This window comes from Salmo trutta, chromosome 6 (genome assembly GCF_901001165.1).
Source record: "Salmo trutta chromosome 6, fSalTru1.1, whole genome shotgun sequence".
Taxonomy (NCBI): domain Eukaryota; kingdom Metazoa; phylum Chordata; class Actinopteri; order Salmoniformes; family Salmonidae; genus Salmo; species Salmo trutta.
The window spans coordinates 46,358,526-46,384,153 of NC_042962.1; the positions used below are offsets into that span (position 1 = coordinate 46,358,526).

The 25,628-nt window shown below is 43.1% G+C and overlaps 2 protein-coding genes across 2 annotated transcripts in view; one reads left to right on the forward strand and one right to left on the reverse strand.

The window, feature by feature from the left end:
* Nucleotides 1-23,828, forward strand: LOC115196056 (pinopsin). The gene is made up of 4 exons (XM_029756553.1): nucleotides 1-652; nucleotides 18,309-18,634; nucleotides 20,579-20,812; nucleotides 23,462-23,828. Exons 1-4 carry the CDS (start codon nucleotides 283-285, stop codon nucleotides 23,804-23,806), a joined length of 1,275 nt encoding a protein of 424 aa, XP_029612413.1. The 5' UTR covers nucleotides 1-282; the 3' UTR covers nucleotides 23,807-23,828.
* LOC115196055 (beta-galactoside alpha-2,6-sialyltransferase 2) overlaps nucleotides 21,050-25,628 on the reverse strand; it is a 23,116-nt gene continuing 18,537 nt past the window's right edge. Inside the window, exon 6 of the mRNA XM_029756552.1 lies at nucleotides 21,050-23,130. Within this exon, the coding sequence (XP_029612412.1) occupies nucleotides 22,883-23,130 (248 nt within the window). The 3' untranslated portion in view covers nucleotides 21,050-22,882. The remainder of the gene's footprint in view (nucleotides 23,131-25,628) is intronic.

Sequence of the window (25,628 nt, forward strand, 5' to 3'; positions counted from 1 at the left end):
ATTGCCACACCATAATTGTCTACTACAGTTTCCAAGCGGAATGAGCCTGTTTTGCACCTCCTGAGGATACAAGGCTTGAGTCTGGATTCATGTTCGGAAAAATGAAGTTTAAGTTTTCTTTACGGTGGGCTCTATACGACCACCTCTAGCCTACAACTCCGTCGGCAGTTGATATTGCCAATTGAAAACGTGATGCTGTAGCCTATTGTAGTTCATTGACGGTAGAAATATTATAATTGTATCTCCATGTGAGACATTCTCGAATGTGGATCACTGAAAACGATGTATACCGAGGTGGCTAATTTAAACTTCAGCTCTAACGGAAGCGTCGACGATCCACTGAGCTCTCTGGATCAAGAATGGAACGAGCCCCCGGCGAAAAGACTGTCTCGGACGGGACACCATGTGATGTCCGTCTTCCTTGGATCTATTATGGTTTTTGGTTTCATCAATAACCTGGTGGTATTGATCCTGTTTGTTAAGTTCAAAACTCTGCGGACTCCTGTGAACATGCTTTTGCTGAACATCAGCGTGAGTGACATGTTGGTGTGCCTCTGTGGCACCACGCTCAGCTTCGCCTCCAGTCTACACGCGCGCTGGTTGTACGGGAAGCACGGGTGCATGTGGTACGGCTTCGCCAACTCTTGTTTCGGTGAGTTTAGTAAACTGTTACGTAACAAAATAGTCACCAAAGTAACTATATGTGTTTCTCACAATTACACCATCAAAGACTCGATGCCTCACCAATGCGTTTAAAGAAATCATTGTGCCAAATAGTAGATTCATTTTATCAACCTGCTAATAATCAGAATCAGCTGCGCTAGGACGTTTGACTCTCCAGGAACCGGGTTGGAGAGTCCTGAACTAGGGACTGTCTGTCTATAGGTCATTTTTATCAGATAATGTTGCCGATGAAAGGTGTAGTGTGGGGTACATAGATGACATTATTGGAGCGAAGTGATGGACTTCCACTTTCAGATCTCCCACGTGCCACACGACTGGGTTAGCCCACTATTGTTCCTGATGTCACACATACAGCAGAATTGTTTTATGGATAGTGTGTTGTCAGCAGTTACATCTGTGCCCCACAGACAGTTTAATTGTAACTCATCTGACGTGTGAAATCATTGCTTCTGTACTCTCACTGCCAAGCGGAACAGAAAGAGAGGGAGAGAAAAATAGAGACCCATTATGTCAGCGTGATGATGTTAGTTCTCTCACTGTACTTTAGAGATATCTTCAATGAGTCTGTCTAGACCCAGATATTGGACGCGTTTTGTCTGTGATGCTATGCAGTGTGAGTGAAATTGTTTAGTGGAATGGAAGTGGAATCAGGGGGCGGCTATAGGCTACAGATGTAGGATCTTAATTTGATCACCCTTTTGTAGCAGGACATTTTCTTAAAATTCATGTTTTAAAAATGCTTCTAAAGTTTGTCATTTCCACTATACATTTTGAGACTTGATTTGCCCCTACAAAAAAGTATATTATTTATAATCCAAATCAAATGCATTGTATAGGTTGTGTACACATATTTTGCAGACGTTAGGGTGCAGTGAAATGTTTATGTTTCTAGCTCTGACAGTGCAGTAATACCTAACAATACATACAGTTGAAGTCGGAAGTTTACATACACCTTAGCTAAATACATTTAAACCCAGTTTTTCACAATTCCTGACATTTAAACCTAGTAAAAATCCCCTGTTTTAGGTCAGTTAGGATCACCACTTTATTTTAAGAATGTGAAATGCCAGAATAATAGTAGAGCAAATGATTTATTTCAGCTTTTATTTCTTTCATCACATTCCCAGTGGGTCAGAAATTGACATGCACTCAATTAGTATTTGGTAGCATTGCCTTTAAATTGTTTAACTTGGGTCAAACGTTTCAGGTAGCCTTCCACAAGCTTCCCACAATAAGTTGGGTGAATTTTGGCCCATTCCTCCTGACAGAGCTGGTGTAACTGAGTCAGGTTTGTAGGCCTCCTTGCACTCACACGCTTTTTCAGTTCTGCCCACAAATTTTCTATAGGATTGAGGTCAGGGCTTTGTGATGGCCACTCCAATACCTTGACTTTGTTGTCCTTAAGCCATTTTGCCACAACTTGGAAGTATGCTTGGGGTCATCGTCCATTTGGAAGACCCATTTGCGACCAAGCTTTAACTTCCTGACTGATGTCTTGAGATGTTGCTTCAATATATCCACGTAATTTTCCTGCCTCATGATGCCATCTATTTTGTGAAGTGCACCAGTCCCTCCTGCAGCAAAGCACCCCTGCAACATGATGCTGCCACCCCCGTGCTTCACGGTTGGGATGGTGTTCTTCGGCTTGCAAGCCTTTTCCTCCAAACATAACAATGGTCATTATGGCCAAACAGTTCTATTTTTGTTTCATCAGACCAGAGGACATTTCTCCAAAAAGTACGATCTTTGTCCCAATGTGCAGTTGCAAAATGTAGTCTGGCTTTTTTATGGCGGTTTTGGAGCAGTGGCTTCTTCCTTGCTGAGCGTCCTTTCAGGTTTTGTCGATATAGGACTCGTTTTACTGTGGCTATAGATACTTTTGCACCCGTTTCCTCCAGTATCTTCACAAGGTCCTTTGCCGTTGTTCTGGGATTGATTTTCACTTTTCGCACCATAGTACGCTCATCTCTAGAAGACAGAATGTGTCTCCTCCCTGAGCGGTATGACGACAGCATGGTCCCATGCTGTTTATACTTGCGTACTATTGTTTGTACAGATGAACGTGGTACCCTCAGGCGTTTGGAAATTGCTCCCAAGGATGAACCAAACTTGTGGTCTACAATTTTTTTCCTGAGGTCTTGGCTGATTTCTTTTGATTTTCCCATGATGTCAAGTAAAGAGGCACTGAGTTTAAAGGTATGCCATGAAATACATCCACAGGTACACCTCCAATTGTCTGAAATTATGTCAATTAGCCTATCCGAAGCTTCCAAAGCCATGACATGATTTTCTGGAATTTTCCAAGCTATTTAAAGGCACAGTCAACTTAGTGTATGTAAACTTCTGACCCACTGGAATTGTGATACAATGAATTATAAGTGAAATAATCTGTCTGTAAACAATTGTTGGAAAAATTACTTGTCATGCACAAAGTAGATGTCCTAACCAACTTGACAAAACTATAGTTTGTTAACAAGAAATTTTATGGAGTGGTTGAAAAATTTGTTTTAACGTCTTCAACCTAAGTGTATGTAAACTTCCAACTTGAACTGTACATAATCCACAAAAAATCGAAATAAAGAAATTAAGAAAGAAATATCAGAACGAGCAATGTCCGTGTCCGGAACATAAATATATATATGTATATAATGGTGTGTATGGACAGTATATGAGTAGAAAAGGTGTGTACAGCAGTAGTTATATGATGAGCCTTGACTAGAATACAGTATATACATATGAAGTTGGGCTCACTCACCGTAAATCAAATGGAGATGAAGGATCAGCAGGAGGAATGGGGATTCACACACTTTCAAAAGGTGGGCTTTGAATATCGTTATCATTCAATATAATTGAATATCAAAAAGGACAAACGCATAAGGTTGCCCTGTTGCTTCAAATGCCATTCTGTTACTTCTCCTAATTGCCCCAAGAGGTTTTTCCACCAAAGCTTTCCACAAAAGGTGCACTCATGAGTGGGAATTGAGGAGTGGAGGCCAGGATTTTAATATCATTATCATTTAATTATCATTGAATATCAAAACAGGAGAATGCATAACCATGTCCTGTTCCTTAAAATGCCAATCTGTTACATCTTCTAATGACCCTAAGATTATATTATTCCACCACTGTTCTACAACCTGCTATATTGCCCTTTACCACAAAAACGTTGAACAAATTGTCTCAGCAATAAGTCTGCCAAAGCCTCTTTGCAGCTGTAGTCAAGAGTACAACACTGAGGCGACATGTGTGCCCATGCACACTAGGCTAATTCAGGAGACAGTTTGTAGTTTTTATCCCCTCTTATATCAGGAACTGGTGGCGAAAAGTTTGATTAAACGATTCAGAGACTAAAACCAATAAATCATCATTTAAAAAGAGCTAATCGATATACAATCCCAAACTCAGCGGCTCTTCTTGCACGCTATATTTCCCTATGTCGGAGCATTGCAAACTGTAGGTTGTGATTTTTGACCTGCTTACTTGTACATTGAACAATACAGCAACTTTTCGGCATGTTTTGTTATTTCTGTACAACATAACATCTACTACGAATTTGGCTCTTTTACAACTGGGGGGCAATAGAAAATAATGTTTGTTTTCCACTTTTTTGTGGATGTGGTCAAGGGGAACTCCTTCAATATCTACTCGGAGTATCTCTGCCTTCTAGAATTCCTCTCCTCCTCTAAGTTTATGGTTGGTAAGAAGGTCAGTCTGTTCATGGGATAGCAGAGCACTGAGCCCAGCACCTACTATGCCATAGCCCTGCCTGGCTGTTGGCTTGCTAGGCTACCCTCTGCAGTTGTTAGATAGAGAAGAAGAGTCTTCTGGGCCTTTGTGTGTTTACATATCAGGTAATGGATTCTTTTCAGTAATATCAACTGTTGGAGTAATGTCTTATTTTCTGAGCTGATTATTTAGCAAGCAGCTAATGAGCACACAATTTCAAACAATGTGTTAACTGTTTATGACAACCGTTTATTACAGATCTACAAACTAGAAATGAACAGTTTATAAAATACTTCTAAACCCTTATAAATAACCCCTGGTGGGGAGGGTGGGCAACAACACATCCGCCACCCTGACCCTCAACCTGGGGGCCCCTCGGGGGTGCATGCTTAGTCCCCTCCTGTACTCCCTGTTCACCCACGACTGCGTGGCCACACACGACTCCAACACCATTATTAAGTTTGCAGTCAACACGATAGTGGTAGGCCTGATCACCGACGACAATGAGCCAGCCTATTTGGAGGAGGTCAGAGAGCTGGCAGTGTGGTGCCAGGACTACAACCTCTCCCTCAACGTCAGCAAGACAAAGCAGCTGATTGTGGACTACAGGACTACAGAAACGGAGGGGAGAGCACACCCCCATTCACATCAACGGGGCTGAAGTGGAGTGGGTCGAGTGCTTCAAGTTCCTTGGTGTCCACATCACAAAGGACCTATCGTGGTCCAAACACACCAGCACAGTTGTGAAGACGGTACGACAACGCCTCTTCCCTCTCAGGAGGCTGAAAAGATTTAGCATGGGTCTTCAGATCCTCAAAAAGTTCTACAGCTGCACCATTGAGAGCATATTGACTGGCTGAATTACCGCTTGGTATGGCAACTGCTTGGCATCCGACCGTAAGGCGCTACAGAGTGTACATCACTGGGGCAGAGCTCCCTGCCATCCAGGACCTCTATACCAGGCTGTGTCAAAGACTCCAGCCACCCATGTCATAGACTGGTTTCTCTGCTACCGCAAGGCAAGCGGTACCGGAGTCTGGGACCAAAAGGCTCCTGAACAGCTTCTACTCCCAAGCCATAAGACTACTGAACAGTTAATCAAATGGCTACGCAGACTATCTGCATTGATCCCCTTTAGATCAGTCTATAATTTTAATGGTAGGTTTATTTGAACAGTGAGAGACAGAATAACAACAAAAAAATCCAGAAAAACGCATGTCAAAAATGTTATAAAATGATTTGCATTTTAATGAGGGAAATAAGTATTTGACCCTTCTGCAAAACATAACTTAGTACTTGGTGGCAAAACCCTTGTTGGCAATCACAGAGGTCAGACGTTTCTTGTAGTTGGCCACCAGGTTTGCACACATCTCAGGAGGGATTTTGTCCCACTCCTCTTTGCAGATCTTCTCCAAGTCATTAAGGTTTCGAGGCTGATGTTTGGCAACTCGAACCTTCAGCTCCCTCCACAGATTTTCTATGGGATTAAGGTCTGGAGACTGGCTAGGCCACTCCAGGACCTTAATGTGCTTCTTCTTGAGCCACTCCTTTGTTGCCTTGGCCGTGTGTTTTGGGTCATTGTCATGCTGGAATACCCATCCATGACCCATTTTCAATGCCCTGGCTGAGGGAAGGAGATTCTCACCCAAGATTTGACGGTACATGGCCCCGTCCATCGTCCCTTTGAAGTTGTCCTGTCCCCTTAGCAGAAAAACACCCCCAAAGCATAATGTTTCCACCTCCATGTTTGACGGTGGGGATGGTGTTCTTGGGGTCATAGGCAGCATTCCTCCTCCTCCAAACGGCGAGTTGAGTTGATGCCAAAGAGCTCCATTTTGGTCTCATCTGACCACAACACTTTCACCCAGTTGTCCTCTGAATCATTCAGATGTTCATTGGCAAACTTCAGACGGGCATGTATATGTGCTTTCTTGAGCAGGGGGACCTTGAGGGCGCTGCAGGATTTCAGTCCTTCACGACGTAGTGTGTTACCAATTGTTTTCTTGGTGACTATGGTCCCAGCTGCCTTGAGATCATTGACAAGATCCTCCCGTGTAGTTCGGGGCTGATTCCTCACCGTTCACATGATCATTGCAACTCCACGAGGTGAGATCTTGCATGGAGCCCCAGGCCAAGGGAGATTGACAGTTCTTTTGTGTTTCTTCCATTTGCGAATAATCGCACCAACTGTTGTCACCTTCTCACCAAGCTGCTTGGCGATGGTCTTGTAGCCATTCCAGCCTTGTGTAGGTCTACAATCTTGTCCCTGACATCCTTGGAGAGCTCTTTGGTCTTGGCCATGGTGGAGAGTTTGGAATCTGATTGATTGATTGCTTCTGTGGACAGGTGTCTTTTATACAGGTAACAAGCTGAGATTACGAGCACTCCCTTTAAGAGCATGCTCCTAAACTCAGCTCGTTACCTGTATAAAACACACCTGGGAGTCAGAAATCTTTCTGATTGAGAGGGGGTCAAATACTTATTTCCCTCATTAAAATGCAAATCAATTTATAACGTTTTTGACATGCGTTTTTCTGGATTTTGTTGTTGTTATTCTGTCTCTCACTGTTCAAATAAACCTACCATTAAAATTATAGACTGATAATTTCTTTGTCAGTGGGCAAACGTACAAAATCAGCAGGGGATCAAATACTTTTTTCCCTCACTGTATGCTCACACACACACACACACATGCATATTGATGCCTCACACATAGGCACACTTTCACACTCTTTACATATGCTGCTGCTACTCTGTTTATTATCTATCCTGATTGCCTAGCCACTTTTACCCCAACCTACATGTACATAGCACCTCAATTACCTCATACCCCTGCACATTGACTCAGTTTTTTATTTCACCGTTATTTAACCAGGTAGGCCAGTTGAGAACAAGTTCTCATTTACAACTGTGACCTGGCCAAGATAAAGCAAAGCAGTGCGACACAAACAACAACACAGAGTTACACATGGAATAAACAAACGTACAGTCAATAACACAATAAAAAAAATCTATATACAGTGTGTGCAAATGATGTAAGATTAGGGAGGTAAGGCAATAAATAGGCCGTAGTGGCGAAGTAATTACAATTTAGCAATTAAACACTGGAGTGATAGATGTGCAAGTAGAGATACTGGGGTGCAAAGTAGCAAAAAAACAATATGGGGATGAGGTAGTTGGATGGGCTATTTACAGATGGGCTATGTACAGGTGCAATAATCTGTGAGCTGCTCTGACAGCTGATGCTTAAAGTTAGTGAAGGAGATATGAGTCTCCAGCTTCAGGGATTTTTGCAATTCGTTCCAGTCATTGGAAGCAGAGAACTGGAAGGAAAGGCGACCAAAGTAGGAATTGGCTTTGGGGGTGACCAGTGAGATATACCTGCTGGAGCGTGTGCTATGGGTGGGTGCTGCTATGGTGGGGCTTTACCTAGCAAAGACTTATAGTTGACCTGGAGCCAGTGGGTTTGGCGACGAATATGAAGCGAGGGCCAGCCAACGAGAGCATACAGGTCGCAGTGGTGGGTAGTATATGGGGCTTTGGTGACAAAACAGATGGCACTGTGATAGACTGCACCCAATTTTCTGAGTAGAGTGTTTGAGGCTATTTTGTAAATGACATTGCCGAAGTCATCGCCAAAGTTAAGGATCAGTACCAGTACTCCTTGTAAATAGCCTCATTATTGTTATTTTATTGTGTTACTATTTCCTTTTCTTTGGTGTAAATGTATTACTTTTTAACCCTGCATTGTTGGGAAAGGGCTTGTAAGTAAACATTTCACGGTAAAGTCTACACCCGTAGAAAAAAGGGTTCCAAAAAGGTTATTTGGCTGTCCCCATAGGAGAACCCTTTCTGGTTCCAGGTAGAACTCTTTTGGGTTCCATGTAGAACCCTCTGTGGAAAGTGTTCTACATAGGGCTGGGCGATAAATCAATATCAATAATTATCTAGGTAATTACTTCCCTCAATGACAATATAAAAACGTTGAGATTAATTTTCGATAACGTCGATGTAGAATAATTAGGTACAGCAGTCCATTTCACCTATGTGACGCAGCTAGAAAGTGCGGAGAAGTGACAATATGCACGTGGAGAGGTATACGCCCACTAAAAACCACTTAGCACCTTGAGTGATGTAGTAGCCACTATTAACCACAAAAATGAGTGATGTAGGCAAAAACAGTGGCAGTGATAGCCATGGAGAAGGAGCAGCTTCCAACCAAGAAATGATTGATAAAAACTGTTTCAGCTATTTGGAAGTGGTTTGGCTTTTTCAAGTCCGACAAAGAGCAGGTGGCTACCAAGTCTGGTAATACGACAAACCTTTTTCACCATCTGAAGCAAAATCACTCTTTGGAACATGCAGAAAATTTGAGTTTGCGCCACGGTATTGATAAACACCACTCAAGCACCAGCCAATCTAGGGATGTTTGCCCGAAACAGTCAACACTGACAGCGTTTATAACTACGAGCAAACATCGGAAAGACACAAAGACATCACAAATGCTATTATGCATTGCATTGCTAAGGAATGCTACCAATTAGCACAATCGAAAAGGAAGGTTTCAAGAGGCTTATCAATTTAATTGACGCCAGGTACGTGCTCCTTGGCCTCAAACATTTCTCACACCACACTGCCTAAACTCTACGCCGAGTTTAGGGAAAAAGTTGAGGAACAGCTCAAGACAGATTTTATTGGTGGAAAAAGAAGAGAGACCTGGCAGTTGCTCAAAAAGAACCAAACCTACCCCAGCACAAGTTGGTGACAGAGTCGCCTACCAGGTGGGGATCACGTCAAAAGATGGTGCAAAGTGTACTGGAGCAGGAGAAAGCCATTTCACAGGTCTTGTCCAGTGACAAGAAGACCCGGCACTTAGCTCCCACCTACACAGATATAGATGTTCTTGAGTCCATCAACCAGGCATTGACCCCACTCCTAGAATTCACAGATGCTCTGTCTGGCGAGTCTTATGTCAGTGTGTTTTACCTGAAGCCAGTACTACACCTGTTCACTACAATGTGTGCCTATGTGTGAGTGTGTGTGTGTATGGCATCTATATGCATGTGTGTGTGTGTGTTTTGTGTGTGTGAGCATATGTAGTGTGTGTGTGTGTGTGTGTGTGTGTGTGTGTTGGAATGTCAGTGCAGCATGTGTGCATATAGCCAGTGCAAGAAAAAGGAGATCAATGCAGATAGTCTGGGTAGCCATTTGATTAACTGTTCAGTAGTCTTATGGCTTGGGAGTAGAAGCTGTTCAGGAGCCTTTTGGTCCCAGACTCCGGTACCGCTTGCCTTGCGGTAGCAGAGAAACCAGTCTATGACATGGGTGGCTGGAGTCTTTGACACAGCCTGGTATAGAAACAGAGCTCACCCAAACCATCAAAACGATAGTCATGGACTATCTGAATGAGAAATATGATGACTTCCTGTACTTATCCTTGTTGGTCGACCCTCGGTTTAAAACACATTACATCAAAGAGAAGGTGGGCCACATAAAAGCAAGAGCTGTCTCAGAGATGGTCAATGAGGGACATGAAAACCCAAGCCCAGCACAGGGAGACATTGCTGCTGGTTCATCACAACTACCAGCTAAAAAGAGAAAGTCATTGGGCAGTTTTTTCAAAAAGCCATGCTCCACCACAGGTCTTACTGAAATCCAGCTGGTAGAAAAGGAACTCAGCTGCTACCTTCAGTCTCCTGATGCTGACAGTGAAACCAAATCCACTGGACTGGTGGAAGATCCACCCCCAAAAAACTTTCCCGAAGTCATCCACCTGGCAAAGCGCTACCTGTGCATTCCTGCGACCAGCTCCCCCTCAGAGCGGGTTTTTAGCACAGGTGGCAACATAGTGACCTGCCATAGGGCAGCTTTAAAACCAAATAAAATGGGATTTTGATTTGAATATGAGTATTCAAATCAATTTGGATTATACCAATGCTTCCCTCTATTGGAGCATAGTAGTGCTGATGTCAAATTGTAGACAGACTGGTTCTTGCTTGTAACTTGTAAGACAACACCTACCCCAACTTCAACACTGATGTGCCATTAGGCTAACAGTTGTAATGCCTATTGACTTGCACTATTTGTTTTATTTCTTGTTCATGACTTGTAAGGGTTTACAAGTTCAAATGTTATTTGTGAGTTCTACTTCTGACAAATAAATAAGAAACATTAAAAGCCTTGGGTTTGTTCAGGAATTCTTCAGTCTGAAGCAGAAATGACCCTCTTTAAACATTATTTGATTAATATCGCGATAATTATCGTTATCGAATGAAGAAAAAATATATATATCGTGATAATGTATTTGCCATATCGCCCAGCCCTAGTTCTACATGGAATTCAAAAGGGTTCTACCTGGAACCAAAAAGGGTTCTTCAAATTGTTCTCCTATGGGGACAGGCGAATAATCCTTTTAGGTTCTAGATAGCACCTTTTTTTCTAAGAGTGTACAGTTAATTTATTGGGCACATGTGACAAATAAAATGTGATTTTGATTTGAATGAGTATTTGAGAAGGGTTACGCTACTGCAATTTGGATTATACCAAATGCTTCCCTCTATTGGAGCATAATAGTGTTAATGTCAAATTGATTTGTTCATTTAAGAGGGTGCAGTACATGGTGTTCCAGAATCCAGGATCTCCAAACCACATTCATTTCACACCCTGTCCTTTTAGTGGACAAAATGTACCCAATATAGGTGTGAGTTTTCCAGAACAGCGGCCCATTCCACAATGACACAGTGAAGGGGACAGACATTTTTCTCACCTACAAGTCCATATACTCCTCCCCTGGCAAAAAAACTGCCATCCAGCCCCCTCTCCACTGGCTGTCACTATTGGACCACCAAGGTGACCTCAACCTCCGAGATGGAATCTGCAGGATGGCGTGTGAACTGTGAATGGCATTGAAATACCAAGACATTTCTCCCTCTGTGAGTCACCCCACACCGAGCACAAAGTCAGCCCCACCCACTCTCTCCATCCATTCCCTGATTCTCAATAGTGCTCAGGGCTTAGCTTAACTCATCCGCAGGTTGTGGGTGGTGGGACACCATAGAAATAAACTTACTAGAACCGGCATCTCCGTTGAAGTCAATGTACCATGATGGGTGGACCAGCGGCCACAAAGTAAAGCAGGAAGAGTAATTATAATTTATTTCTATGTGCCATACTGTGCGCAGTTGAAACCCTCTGCAGAAGACGTGCACACAAACTGCGCTGCAGTGGTCAGTAATATGCTCTTAGTTATAAGATCAATATAGATGTAGGAACTTTACTTTGAGCAAAGTGGACGCACCTTGCATTTTCATATAATATCATGTTCAATAATTTAGACTTTTTGTGGCTACTACTGTTGAATAATTAACAGATGTCCTGGGCCTCTGAAGCATCTTGGGTAGTTAAATTAAGAGAGGTTTCCATGCAAAGTCAATATGCCCTTGGCAGATAGCGACGTAATGGGTTACAGCTGTGGAGTGGGGTCCTCATTCCAAACCTGGCCTCCCGACCATCCGCTACCCGGCAGTACCTAAAATGGAGGTCTGAAGCAAAAACAGTTCCCGAACATGTACTCTTCTCCAAAAATAGACTACAACCGCAAACTTTTAGGTCTATTCTCCAAAAAAACAGCCTCCAAACAGAAGAAGGGATCCACAAACATCTGCACAACCATAGACATTTCTCTTTATCTGGAATGTGGCTTTTTTTTTCTCCTGTGCTCAAGCGTGGCAGGGCCCAAATCTCTGTTCAGAGAGTAATCTGGAGGGGCGCTGATAGACATTATTAAAAAGAGCTTTGAAGATTAGAACATGCTGTGAGGAGAGGAGAATCTTCTGGAGTGTAGGAAGAACTCTCACAGAAATGAACTAACATGGGATGGAGATGGTGGGAGATTGGGAGATGAGATTACACAAATCATCATGGTTCAAAGCACGGCGTAATGACTGCTTTAGATTTAAACCCAAAGTGACTGTATGTACGTAGAATGACATACAAGTGTAGAACGATGTACGTGCGTAGAAGGAAGTATGTACACTGTACAAAATGACTCTTTGGATCAACCCCAACATTTTTTACAAGTAAATGAGTTAGGTTTTCTCAATTGAAAAAAGTACATTTGTTAAAACCAGATATATGATTCAATGCCAACCGTTATATTTGATTAATAAAAAAACCTAGATTTCAAGTTGCAACCTATTTCTTTCAACACTCAACTTACTTTTCCCCTTTGGTTAAACCTAATAAATAACATAACTACTAATATACCACAAGATTTTACCAAGTTGATTTTTCACTTCGGAATTAACTAATAAGATTTTCTGCAATTGGGTTCCAAACAATTAAATATATTTCCCGGTAGTCAAGATACTGTATTAAGTTGGTTCCATAACTCAAAACACTTTCTTTAAATAATACTTTTTTTAACCAAATTGTGACACTTTCTTTAGTATCACAGTATGTACACAGATATCATTTAAGATTTAGTGCTGGCAGTAAACATATAATCATAAAAAAACAAAATACGCACGGGTGGCCAGAAATAACCAATCGAAAGCCACGTCCCACAATAGGCCACACACCCAACTCTTCTGATAGGCTGCCGCTACTACATTGCACCCACTGCTATGCAATGCAAATGTCCATGAAGTATTGAAAGCAATTTAGAAGCTTTCCTTCAATAAAAAAATAACAAACTGTCAAATTTGGCTAGAGCTGGCCGTCTGGCCAAACTGAGCAATCGGGGGAGAAGGGCCTTGGTCAGGTAGGGGACCAGGAACCAGATGGTCACTCTGACAGAGATCTAGAATTCCTCTGTGGAGATGGGAGAACCTGAAGGACAACCATCTCTGCAGCACTCCACCAATCAGGCCTTTATGGTAGAGTGACCAGCCAGAAGCCACTCCTCAGTAAAAGGCACATGACAGTCCATTTGGATTTTTCCAAAAGCCACATAAAGACTCTCAGATCATGAGAAACAATATTCTCTGAGCTGATGAAACCAAGATTGAACTCTTTGGCCTGAATGCCAAGTGTCACGTCTGGAAACCTGGCACCATCCCTACGGTGACGCATTGTGGTGGCAGCATCGTGCTGTGGTGATGTTCTTCAGCGGCAGGGACTGGGAGACTAGTCAGGATCGAGGGAAAGATGAACGAAGCAAAGTACAGAGAGATCCTTGATGAAAACCTGCTCCAGAGCGCTCCGGACCTCAGACTGGGGCGAAGGTTCACCTTCCAACAGGACAACGACCCTAAGCACACAGCAAAGACAACGCAGGAGTGGCATCGGGACAAGTCTCAGAATGTCCTTGAGTGGCCCAGCAAGAGTTTGAACCCGATCTAACATCTTTGGAAAGACCTGAAAATAGCCGTGCAGCAAAGCTCCCCATCCAACCTGACAGAGCTTGAGAGGATCTGCAGAGAAGAATGGGAGAAACTCCCCAAATACAGGTGTGCCAAGCTTGTAGCATCATACCCAAGAAAACTCGAGGCTGTAATCACTGCCAAAGGTGCTTCAACAAAGTACTGAGTAAAGGGTCTAAATACTTATGTAAATGTGATATTTCAGTTTTTTTATTTTATAAATTAGCAACAAAACAAATGACCTGTTTTTGCTTTGTCATGGGGTATTGTGTGCAGATTGATGAGAGAAAAAAACAATGTAATCAATTTTAGAAGGCTGTAACGTAACAAAATGTGGAAAAAGTCAAGGGGTCTGAAGGCACTGTATGTCCTTTGTGACTCCATACATCTAATTGAATTATAAATTAAGAATGTATGTAATGCCCACTGATATATGTATTACATATATTCAGTCTGTGTGAGTTACTGGATGCTCTCATACATACTATAGTTGGGTAAGTTATCGGTATTGGTTCAATGTTTCTTGTTGATCTATTTATAGAAAATAATAATGTTGAGATATTTACATTCTGATACATGTGAGAAAATGTAATTACTCTGTAAGGACGACCCAGAGGTTGATGAGATAACAAATAAAAAATGAAAGGGCAAATGAATTGATGAAAACCTTGGGAAATTCATAATGTATAATTTGGCAGGGGGGTTTCTCAAGAGGGAAAATGTTGCTATATATACAAATCAGGGACTCTTATGAGATTTCTAGATGGAATTCAATATGGAATATTGGCATATGAGAAACCTGGGCATGATAAACGGACCATGGTCTGAGTCTGACTGTCTTTCTAGTCTCTTGGCGGAGGGAAGAGGGTTAAATGACATGGATGAACTCGGCCGCTTCCTCATCTGCACTGACAGGTCGGCTCCCCTAGGGGTCAACCAGAGGGAAGAGCCAATCACTGGCCTTGCTGCTGTTGCGTCTTTCCCGCCCTCTGGTCCTCGAAGGAGGGAGTGTGATTGTGTGCCTTGCACTGATTGAGTCAAAGAAATGTAACTGGGGAGCGGAGCCGAGTAGATTGAATATCCAGCCTGTAATGACAGGCATGCAGCATGTGCCCACTGTTGCGAGCTACAGAGCTTAGCCAGGCTGTTTCTGAATTTCACACCGCTTTCTCACCCCTCGATACATTTGTGGACTTATGTTGAAAGATTACAAGTCGGGGCTCAGAGGTCCTTATTAAAGCAACATCCTCAGCAGCTTCCTACAGCAACATTTTCAGTTGCAGCAGCATTTTATATAATAATAATACATTGTATGTGTGACTTTCAAGATACCTAGGGACACTTACAGAGTAAAACATAAAATAGCCAAAAGAAACACGACAATACTAAAAGCAAAGTGCGTTACAACAAAAGGCACATGGCACCCCAACAGCAATAACAACGTCAAGCTCATGAAGGCAGTTCAAATCGAGAGGCTACTTGAACGACCTCTGTAACCCGATAGGTAGAAAAAAATAAAAAGAGCTAGACGGTTTAAAACGCTATAGGCTGCCAGTCTGAAAATGTTGTTTTTGAAGATTCGGATGGAGTCCGGATCGGGGAGTTCAGGGGTGAGAGAGTTCCAGAGAGTGAAGGCGCGATTCCCCCATGAAGCGTAGTCTGGTGAGGAGGGGTGACCCGTAAGCCTGAGTCAGAGGATGGAAGGCTGCGGTTGGGGGTGTACATGTGTAGCATGTCAGAGAGACAGGAAGGAGCCAAGCCATGCAAGGATTTGTAAGGTGCGAATTTTGAGCTTCAGAAAGTTTGAGTTTCTCCAACGATTTTCTTTATTTCAAACAGCTGATGCGTGATGCGTGTGTGAAGAGCCTGAAGACAGAGAGAGTTGATTAAGATGGGTGGGCATGCTACTGCATGTAGAGATGAGTCAGTTTGGGCTGATTACTGTCCTCTTGGCTGGACAGGGTAACCATGACAGGGGGTTTGTTACTCATCTGTGTGTGTGTGTGTGTGTGTCTTCATTATACATGGGGCTGGAGGACCATAGGGGGTCCCTGTTTGGGCTCTGTAAAGAGTTGTCATTAGCATAGACAGGTTATGTAACTGATGGAGAAAGCAAACGTTCACAGCCGGGAGATCATCGTGTGACAAGTTCCATTGTGTGATCCACTGCAGGAAAAGCACTGGCACATCCGAGTTGCCTTTTTACAGGTGTCTGGAAATAATTGGATTATATCTCAGCAGAAAAGTAAGATCCACACACTGCTATAACCAGTACCACTTCAGTTTATCCATTGTGTGATTCACTGGAATCGGTTCTGGGTAGGATGGAATACAGAATACCACTAGCTGTTGTGACAGATAATGGACCTACGTTATTAGTGGCAGTGATAGGAGTATCAGTAAGGAATTAGAGGGATTTTGACACTTCAGTTGCTCAACGTTGGGTTTTGATTAAGCCATATGTACATGTTTTGGTACCCTTCTCCAGATCTGTGCCTTAACACAATCCTGTCTCAGAGCTCTACGGACAATTCCTTCGACCTCATGTCTTGGTTTCTGCTCTGACATGCACTGTCAACTGTAGGACCTTATAGACAGGTGTGTGCCTTTCCAAATAATGCCCAATCAATTGAATTTACCATAGGTGGACTCCAAGTTGTAGAAACATCTCAAGGAAACAGGATGTACCTGAGCTCAATTTTGAGTCTCATAGCAAAGGGTCTGAATACTTATGTAAATAAGGTAAGACATTTGCCAAATTGTCTAAAAACCTGTTTTCGCTTTGTCATTGTGGGGTATTGTGTGTAGATTGAGGGAAAAACATAATTTAATCCATTTTAGAATAAGGCTGTAACATAACAAAATGTGGAAAAATGGGAAGGTGTCTCAATACTTTCCAAATGCACTGTAGGTTTAAACTTAATTATAAAGGAAGTTATTATCATGTAAGTGTTTTATAAGTATTTATATTAGTATTTATTTACGGTTTACAATTGTAGAAGACTTTGCAGGCTTGAGACATGTAACATCAATCAAATGTATTTATAAAGCCCTTTTTAAATCACCTGATGTCACAAAGTGCTGTACAGAAACCCAGCCTAATACCCCAAACAGCAAGCAATGCAGATGTAGAAGCACGGTGGCTTGGAAAAACTCCCTAGAAAGGCTGGAATCTAGGAAGAAACCTAGAGAGGAACCAGGCTCTGAGGGGTGGCCAGTCCTCTTCTGGCTGTGCCGGGTGGAGATTATAACAGAACATGGCCAAGATGTTCAAGCGTTCATAGATGACCAGCAGGGTCAGATAATAATAATCACAGTGGTTGTAGAGGGTGCAACAGGTCAGCACCTCAGGAGTAAATGTCAGTTGGCTTTTCATAACCGATCATTCAGAGTTAGAGACAGCAGGTGCGGTAGAGAGAAAGTCCAAAACAGGAGGTCCGGGACAAGGTAGCACGTCCAGTGAACAGGTCAGGGTTCCATAGTCGCAGGCAGAAAAGTTGAAACTGGCGCAGCAGCATGACCAGGTGGACTGGGGACAGCAAGGAGTCATCAGGCCAGGTAGTCCTGAGGCATGGTCCTAGGGCTCAGGTCCTCCGAGAGAAAGAGAGAGAGAGAAAGAGAGTGAATTAGAGGGAGCATACTTAAATTCACAGGACACCGGATAAGACAGGAGAAATACTCCAGATATAACAGCGTGACCCTAGCCCCCCGACACAAACTATTGCAACATAAATACTGGTGGTTGAGATCGTTTGCAAATGCACATACAGTACAAGCATCACATGATATTGCCCTTGAAGTGATAAGATATGTTTGGGGTTTTTAAGTGGCTAAATTAAAGTATTACCCGGTAAAACTTGCTATCTACAACCCAAAATGGTTCTTCGGCTCTCCCCATAGGATAACCCTTTTTGATTCCAGGTAGAACCCTTTTGGGTTCCATGTAAAACCCTTTCCACAGAGAGTTCTACACAGAACCCAAAAGTGTTCTACCTGGAACCAAAAAGGGTTCCTGTTGGAATCTTTTTTTCTAAGAGTGTAGAAATCCAGTATAGAGGACCATATGCATATGATTACTGGACTTATCACTCCTAGCTGATAATATAATACACTGCACAACTTCTCACAGATCCCACTGGACTTAGACTACTGAAGGCAGTTAGCTTTCAAAATGAAACTGAAACATACAGTACTGTTTTCATAATTGCAGGAGCTGCAATATTCTTCTTCATTGCTGTAATGCACACTGTGATGTGTTCATGGGGCTGCTTAAAATAGGGAATTTCGTATGTTCCCCCTTCAAAGGTGATCGTTTACTTGGGTGTTAAGGCTCACTTTAGAAAAGCCAAACAGAACGCATGCAGTTAGTCTGTTTTATAGGGTAGCCTGCCAGTGCGCCATAATCTGTCTCAGTGACTGTCTCGCAATAATCCATGTAATGGGTAATCACGGTATACCACCATCCCTCTTGTTCTCTCTCTCGGTCTGTCTCTCATTCTCTCCCCACCTCCCTCTCTTTCTCTATCCATCTCTCAGGAATTGTGTCGCTAATGTCGCTGGCCTTCCTCTCCTATGACCGCTACAGCACCTTAACCGTGTACAACAAGCGGGCCCCTGACTACCGCAAACCTCTGCTGGCCGTGGCGGGCTCCTGGCTCTACTCCCTGTTCTGGACAGTGCCCCCCCTGCTGGGCTGGAGTAGTTACGGCCTGGAGGGGGCCGGGACCAGCTGCTCAGTCACCTGGACATCCCAGACTCCCCAATCTCACTCCTACATCATCTGCCTGTTCATCTTCTGTCTGGGGCTGCCTGTGCTGGTCATGGTCTACTGCTATGGGAGGCTGCTCTACGCTGTCAAACAGGTGGGCTGTCTCACCTGTCCACATGGGTTCAAATGAAAAATGGCTTGAAATCAAACAAACACACCATGCAATGTTTAGCCTACACATATTCTGTTTATTCGCTACTCTTCACGCAAACGTCTTATTCTGAAAGCTGTAATCATCTACCTGTGAAGAAGTGATCTGTAGAAGTGGTAGGTGTTAACAGTACCTAAAACCAACATGGATGGTTGCATTTTCCAGTGCACGTGTGCGATTTCGTCAATAAAACATCAATAGAAGTGAGGCTTGAACAGAAGGGATAGGAACCAGAGGAGAGTCAAGTTTACTCATGCAAGCCCCAGATCAGCATGTTGGGTCAGGGTCTGAACCTGCTGATAAACCACTGATAATCAGAATGACTTGCAGCATTAAAACTGTCAGTTATTGGGTAGAATGCTGAAGCGCTGTCCAGTGTTATCTCACTCTCCTAGTCAGTGTTATCTGGTGTCTCCACCCTTCCGTGTTTAAGTAAAAATGTGTTTGACATACATTAAGATAGTGAACCCAGCTACCCCCCGCAAAGTCAATGTATTACTGATTACTAGCACTGTCACCACCGAATTATAGAGGACTAAGCACCGCGAGTAAGTAGCCTTGCACAAGCGAGCCAAAACAGCTCTCCTGTTTCTGTAGCATGAGGCAGCTTGATGTACATCTCCCTGATAGACTAGCGTCCTATCGCAGGGCCTTGCCTCCAATCGATCTCCTTCATGCCGAGTGCCAAGCAGAGACACACCGAGTACCATTTTTACTGTCTTTGGAATGACTCAGCCGGGGATCAAACTCTCAACCTTCCAATCTCAGGGCAGAAACTCTAACCATAAGAACACTGAGTTGGTAGCAGCTACCATCCATTGTTAGGCTCCCATTCAAGTGTCTAATTGCACATATTACCACAGTGGTGGTCCTGCAGTTTAACTGCCAAATCACACTTGCATGTTCACAGTCATGTATTTATAGAACAGCTAATGGGCTATCTGCCCACAATATGAATAACATAATGCTGCATCTATATATGTATATATAGAGACGTAATATGCACTCAGTACTACTCCTTAATATGGACTTCCTGTAGAAAGATGCCCCGTCTTCAGTGGTCTGTAGACTGAGATGCATGGAAAGGAAGTTGGTGGTTACAGATTGGTAGCATTGAGAGAAGAGTGTGCACAAAGAGAGAAACTGAACACTACTTTTACATGATTAAGACTGTGTTCATTGGACAGATGGAGTATCCTTTTTTTTAAACACTTGGTTCCGTTTCCTCCACTGTAATTAAGACTGATATCCTATTAAGAAAACATCTTGTGACTAGATAATTAGGCAGTTGCCTAGTGACTGTTTTTTTTTCTCAGCTGGGATGAATCTTAAGGCTACATGTGTTTCAGAATACTCAGATCAGACAGGTCTGGTAATGAGATTGTAAGTGTTTCCACTTGCGTGACTAAAGCGTAGCCCCGTTAGAATACTTTTTAAAAAGCGCTCTGCCTTCCTGGAAGTTCAAACAATAACAGACGTGACATGACAGGATAGGTAAAGGTAGTGAACTGGAAACCCTGCTTCACTCATCCAGTCCTGTCAGGTCATTTAATAGCCTATTTTAAAGTCAATTAGGGAAGGAAGGGAAAGTCTTTATTCAAATAATTGAAACAGTGATTAGCCTATTACAAGGAATGATGTTTTTTTAAAGTATTGGTGATAAGTATGACACCGATTAGCCTATGTCAAGGAGGGAAAGGAGGCTTTTATATAAAATACAAATGTAAACATTGATTAGCCTAAGCAGTGAAGGAAGGAAATTACACTTCTCTAAGTATTGGAACAAGACCTTGTATGTCCTTCTACATCCTCCTATGTGATTGGCCTCTCAGGACATACATTCATACACATTTGTGCACAACTTTACGTATGATCATTTCCTCTCAGGTGGGGCGGATCCGTAAGTCGGCGGCGCGGCGGAGAGAGTTCCACATCCTGTTCATGGTGATCACTACAGTGGTGTGTTACCTGCTCTGCTGGATGCCCTACGGCGTGATCGCCATGATGGCCACCTTTGGACACCCGGGCCTTATCACCCCCATCTTGACCGTGGTGCCCTCCATCATGGCTAAGAGTAGCACCGTCATCAACCCCCTCATCTATATACTCATGAACAAACAGGTGAGCAGAACCTAAACCAAAAGTGTCCTCTACTCACCTCCTCGCCTTCGTTACGTTGATGTGAAAGACGTGACCAGATGAAAGCCAATGAGGAGCTTCCACCATTATTTCGTCCACTGGTCAAGTATGTTTCAATCAAAGGGAGGAGACGAGCAGGTAATGTTTTTAAGCAATTGAGATACACCCCTTGCCTCTTGAATTGTGGGATATGTAGTTAAACAGCTCGCAAGACAAGGGTGAACTCACAAGGCAAGTACGATATCTTTATTCACAACAGTTTAAGTATAAAACAATGGAAAAGAAATACAAATTTTAGACAAACTAACAAATTATGTTCAGTTCAAACTGATTCTGGCTATAGAAAATTCTGTAAAAACAGGATTTTTGTTTAAAGATCCCAAAAGGTGTCAATATTAGTGTTTACCCTCAGCAGTAGATCAGCCAACACTTGACATTTCTATTGCTGTGTTTTTGTGCATTCCATTCACAATGTACACAAACAAGTGAATCATCGTTAAGGACATTTTGTCCATTTATATTTCCAAGCTGAGGCTTCTGCTTTGCTTTTGTAGTGGTTAACTCTTAGACGACATAGTGCTAACTAACAGTTAACTTCACACAGGGAACATTTTGCACAGTATCAAGTCTATATCACCATTACCAAAAGCCTTAGACCAGGAGCGCAGCGGTCTAAGGCCCTGCATCTCAGTGCATGAGGCGTCACTACAGTCCCTGGTTCAAATCCAGGCTGTATCACATCCGGCTGTGATTGGGAGTCCCATTGGGCGGCGCACACCAGGTTTGGCCGGGGTAGGCCGTCATTGTAAATAAGAATTTGTTCTTGACTTGCCTAGTTAAAGGTTAAACATCATTTTTAAATAAATGTGCCTCAAACTATTCCTAGCTGCATTCATTGCATTACACTTGACCAGACTTCTATAGGCAAACAAACCACATTTACATTCTATTTACACAGTGTGGCTGTAGAATCATGTCAAGGCCAGGAAAAGTAACTGGTCAGTTTTACCATCTGGTATCGCGGTACAGTAATTTTAAATAGCGTACGTACGTCGAGGATATGAGAACACGGATAAGAAAGTTTGATTTCCTTACTCACATACACGAGAGATCAGTGGTTAGGTTAAGACTGGTCCATACAACAACAAAAAAAGTGAAAAGAAAAAGTGGTCGTTTTTCCTCATAGACCTACATACACTACTATCCCTGAATTTATCAAATAAGGTCTGCGATATTTTAAACCAAAAGGAACACATGCTTTTTGAACTGCATAACTTCAAACCTACCCTCTCAAGTAAACCCTTTACACTGCACATTTTCAATTCTCTATTTCAATGCTCTAAACATGACCCGTACATGAAAATGCACCTCGTTAGTTGAATCAGCAATACATGCCTTTGACCGATGTTCAATATTTTAATCTATAGATCACTTTTCCACATTCATACCCAGACCTCTCCCATGTACAACAGTGTGTCACAAGAACGATACCTTAAAAAGATGACCCATCTCTCCAGTAGGAATACATCCCTGAAGGACTTCATTACACAATACAACATGATATCCACAAGCCCTAACCCCCCCTTACAACAATGACGACTATTGCTATCCTAACCAGCAGGAACAGGCTGGTTTTTCTTTTCCCAGGCTCAGTGAAAACAAAATACATTTCTCTGCAGGCGTCACTTCAGAGTTCGGCCTTTAAACTATTTCACTTCTTTTAATGTTTAAAAACGGCTTGTGAATCAACTATCAGTTCAACACCCTGACAGTCTCTGGTCTCCGAACCGGATGGCCAGAGCAGCTTCAGTTGTTGACACTATCCAGTTCTCGAGCACGCTAGCTTAGCCTCTACAGCCTAAGATTGATTAGTATTGGGCACCACTCTCCTCCTCTTCACTTTCATCCCGATTTGCGAGAGAGCAGTCCAGGTCAAAGGTTAAAACGCCAGATCATGGCCCACAGACGACAGTGCTGACTCAACTTAGCTTCTTCAGTCGCTTGATTAGTATCGGCACGCTCCGTCTCTTGATGGCCATAGGAGGTCAAAGGTCAGGGCCCACAGTTGACCGCGCTGAACCCCGAGAGCGTGACCTTGCCCTTGGTTTTGAGGTCGTGTTGGGAGGCGCTGTTCATCCTCTGGACCAGTAGCTTCTCAAAGAGCAGGGGATGGTATGCCCCAAGGGTGCAGGCAGCGTCGTAGTGGTGCTCGTGGTAGTGGCACAGGTCTGTCTGACGCAGAGAGGGGATGTACTCATAGACATGGACCTCCTCGCACAGCGACATCATCAGGACGATGCCTGGAATTAAAACAGGGCATATATTAATTCATTACAGCTTATACTGCAATCTATGGGTCAAAACATTTTAGGGCCAGTTTCCCCAGATAGACTAAAAATAATTTACCACGGAAATTCTCTGGAATCCGACCTTTAGTTTGCGTCTCTTTTTTTATGTTAGGAAATGTAATGTCTGAAGAAATGGGTTTACACTCTGTGTTGAAAAACGGGGAGTGACTCACTCTGACACACACACACACACACACACACACACACACACACATCTCACGTACATACTCCTCCCTATCAAACACTCCTTCTCACATACGCTCTCTTTGTCCCTCCCTTGCAGTTCTACAGGTGTTTCCTGATCCTGTTCCACTGCAAACGGCCCAGTTCTGAGAACGGCGTCTCCTCTATGCCTTCCAAGACCACCGTCATCCAGCTCAACCGCCGGGGCCACAGTAACAACGTAGCCGTCACGCCCAAGCTCTCCACCGGCGCCAACCACCATCCCCACACGGTGGAGTGTAGCACTAACAACCGTGAAGTCACCACCCCCGTCTCCGAAGAGACCAGCCCAGACCCCAACCAAGAGATCACCTCCTGTGGACAGCCGCGTACCCCCCTCACTACCCCCCAAAGCCCCTCTCAACCCACCCCCCCTTTCCCCCACGTGACAAACGCTATCCAGTGATCCACTGCGTTATATGATAGCGTCACCACCGAGAACTCTACAGAGGATACGGTGTTATCCCTGGCGTTTGTCATGTGGTGTCGCCCCCAAAAAAACTGTCTACACAGTGATCTCTCATGTGGCGTCACGCAACAACTCTCCAGAGTGATTTGTCATCACGAGAACGCCTTAGACTACCCATAAAATGATCCATCATGAGGCATTGTGTCAACACAGAACTCTTCTATACAGTCAGTGACCTAATCCACAACGTTACCCAGACAGAGAACCATCAATATCTTCTAACAAAGTGATCTATTCCACGTCATCACCCCAGAAACTAAAACTGTGATCTATTATCTTATAGAACAGGGTGTCCCAACTGGCAGCCTGCGTGTGGATTTATTTGGCCCAGCAAGTTCATAGCAAAATACATAATAATAAATTGGAATTTTCATTGTTGGACATAAGACTAAAAACACCATGAAATCAGCTCCAATTGATTTTAAGTTTTGAAATGATTATGCTTTAGATAATGTTATCCGTTTTGACTTCTTGCTGTCACAATTGGCAGTAATTATGTTCTGGCCCCCCGCCCATCCGCTCGAAAAAAATACGTCGGCCCGCGGCTGAATCTAGTTGATGATCCATGTTATAGGTGTGTCAACCGCCCCAACCCATCTAGATGGTCAACTGTTACATTGTTACTCAGTAAAGGTGTAGATATCTTCCTGTCAAGTCTTGCCGTGAGAACGCAACAGTGTGGCGCTGTTTACGTCAAAATAAAATCTGGTATTTTTCCTCAACTTCTGTTTTCATATTGTCACACGTGTTACGGTCGATAGACCCCAGAGTTGTGTTAAGACTGCAGCGGCTTTACACGGTCGTCATTACTGTCACAGTACCAAAAAGGCTGTTGTCACAACTGTTACAGTATGCGCTCGTAACTGTGGCCATTTCCAATGAAGTGCAATAATAGACGGTTCATCTTCATTTGTTCTGAAGCATCTATGAAGCCTATGTGAATGATGTTGGTGAAGCGGAATGCTTTGTGCCGCATCTGTGAGATCAAATCACCTTGGGCCTCATTTCTTTACTCGGTTTTTATATTACACTTCATATCATCCGTTCTTGAAACAATACGAAGGATAATCAATGTTTATACACATAACTAAAGGAGTAAATCACACATAACCATGTTCATTTCTAGATCGCACTAAGTTGCTAAATAAAAATTATCGCGCCTACTTCATGGTTATTAAAATCACTATATAGCTGTGGATTAACTATTTAAGATCATATCTGTGCGTAAGAACATTTTCTAGATGATGCACCTGGGTGAACTATGTAAAACTGGCTATTATTACACTGAACCGTTATTAAAAATGTATGACAATGTGAAGGGACTTTCCATTTCACTGCAGGGTGGGTTGGGTAATAAACCAGAAACAGCTGGAGAATTGTAACAAAAAGTGTGCATGTTTGCAACACTTGAAGCCATCATCCCATTGGGCAAAAGACATATCAATGTTCAATTGTCAGTTTGAAATGTTTAGTTATGACGATGTGGAAACGACGCTGATCCAACCAATATTTGCATGTTGGGATGACAGCCCGGCGTTGTATGAAAGCCACAACCTGTTAAAAGTGACCGTCTTTCTGTGCCTGTAGTGTTGAGTCATGCAGTATCTGGCTTTGCATGTTGACATGTGCCTCAGTCTACAAGTCTAAATGATGTACATAGGCACCTACCAGATCCCAGCAGGCAGTCGTCAGCCTCGCGCCCCACTGGGCTGCCACACAGTGGCCGGTTGTAGCCATCATACTTGCTTGCTTGTCTTTA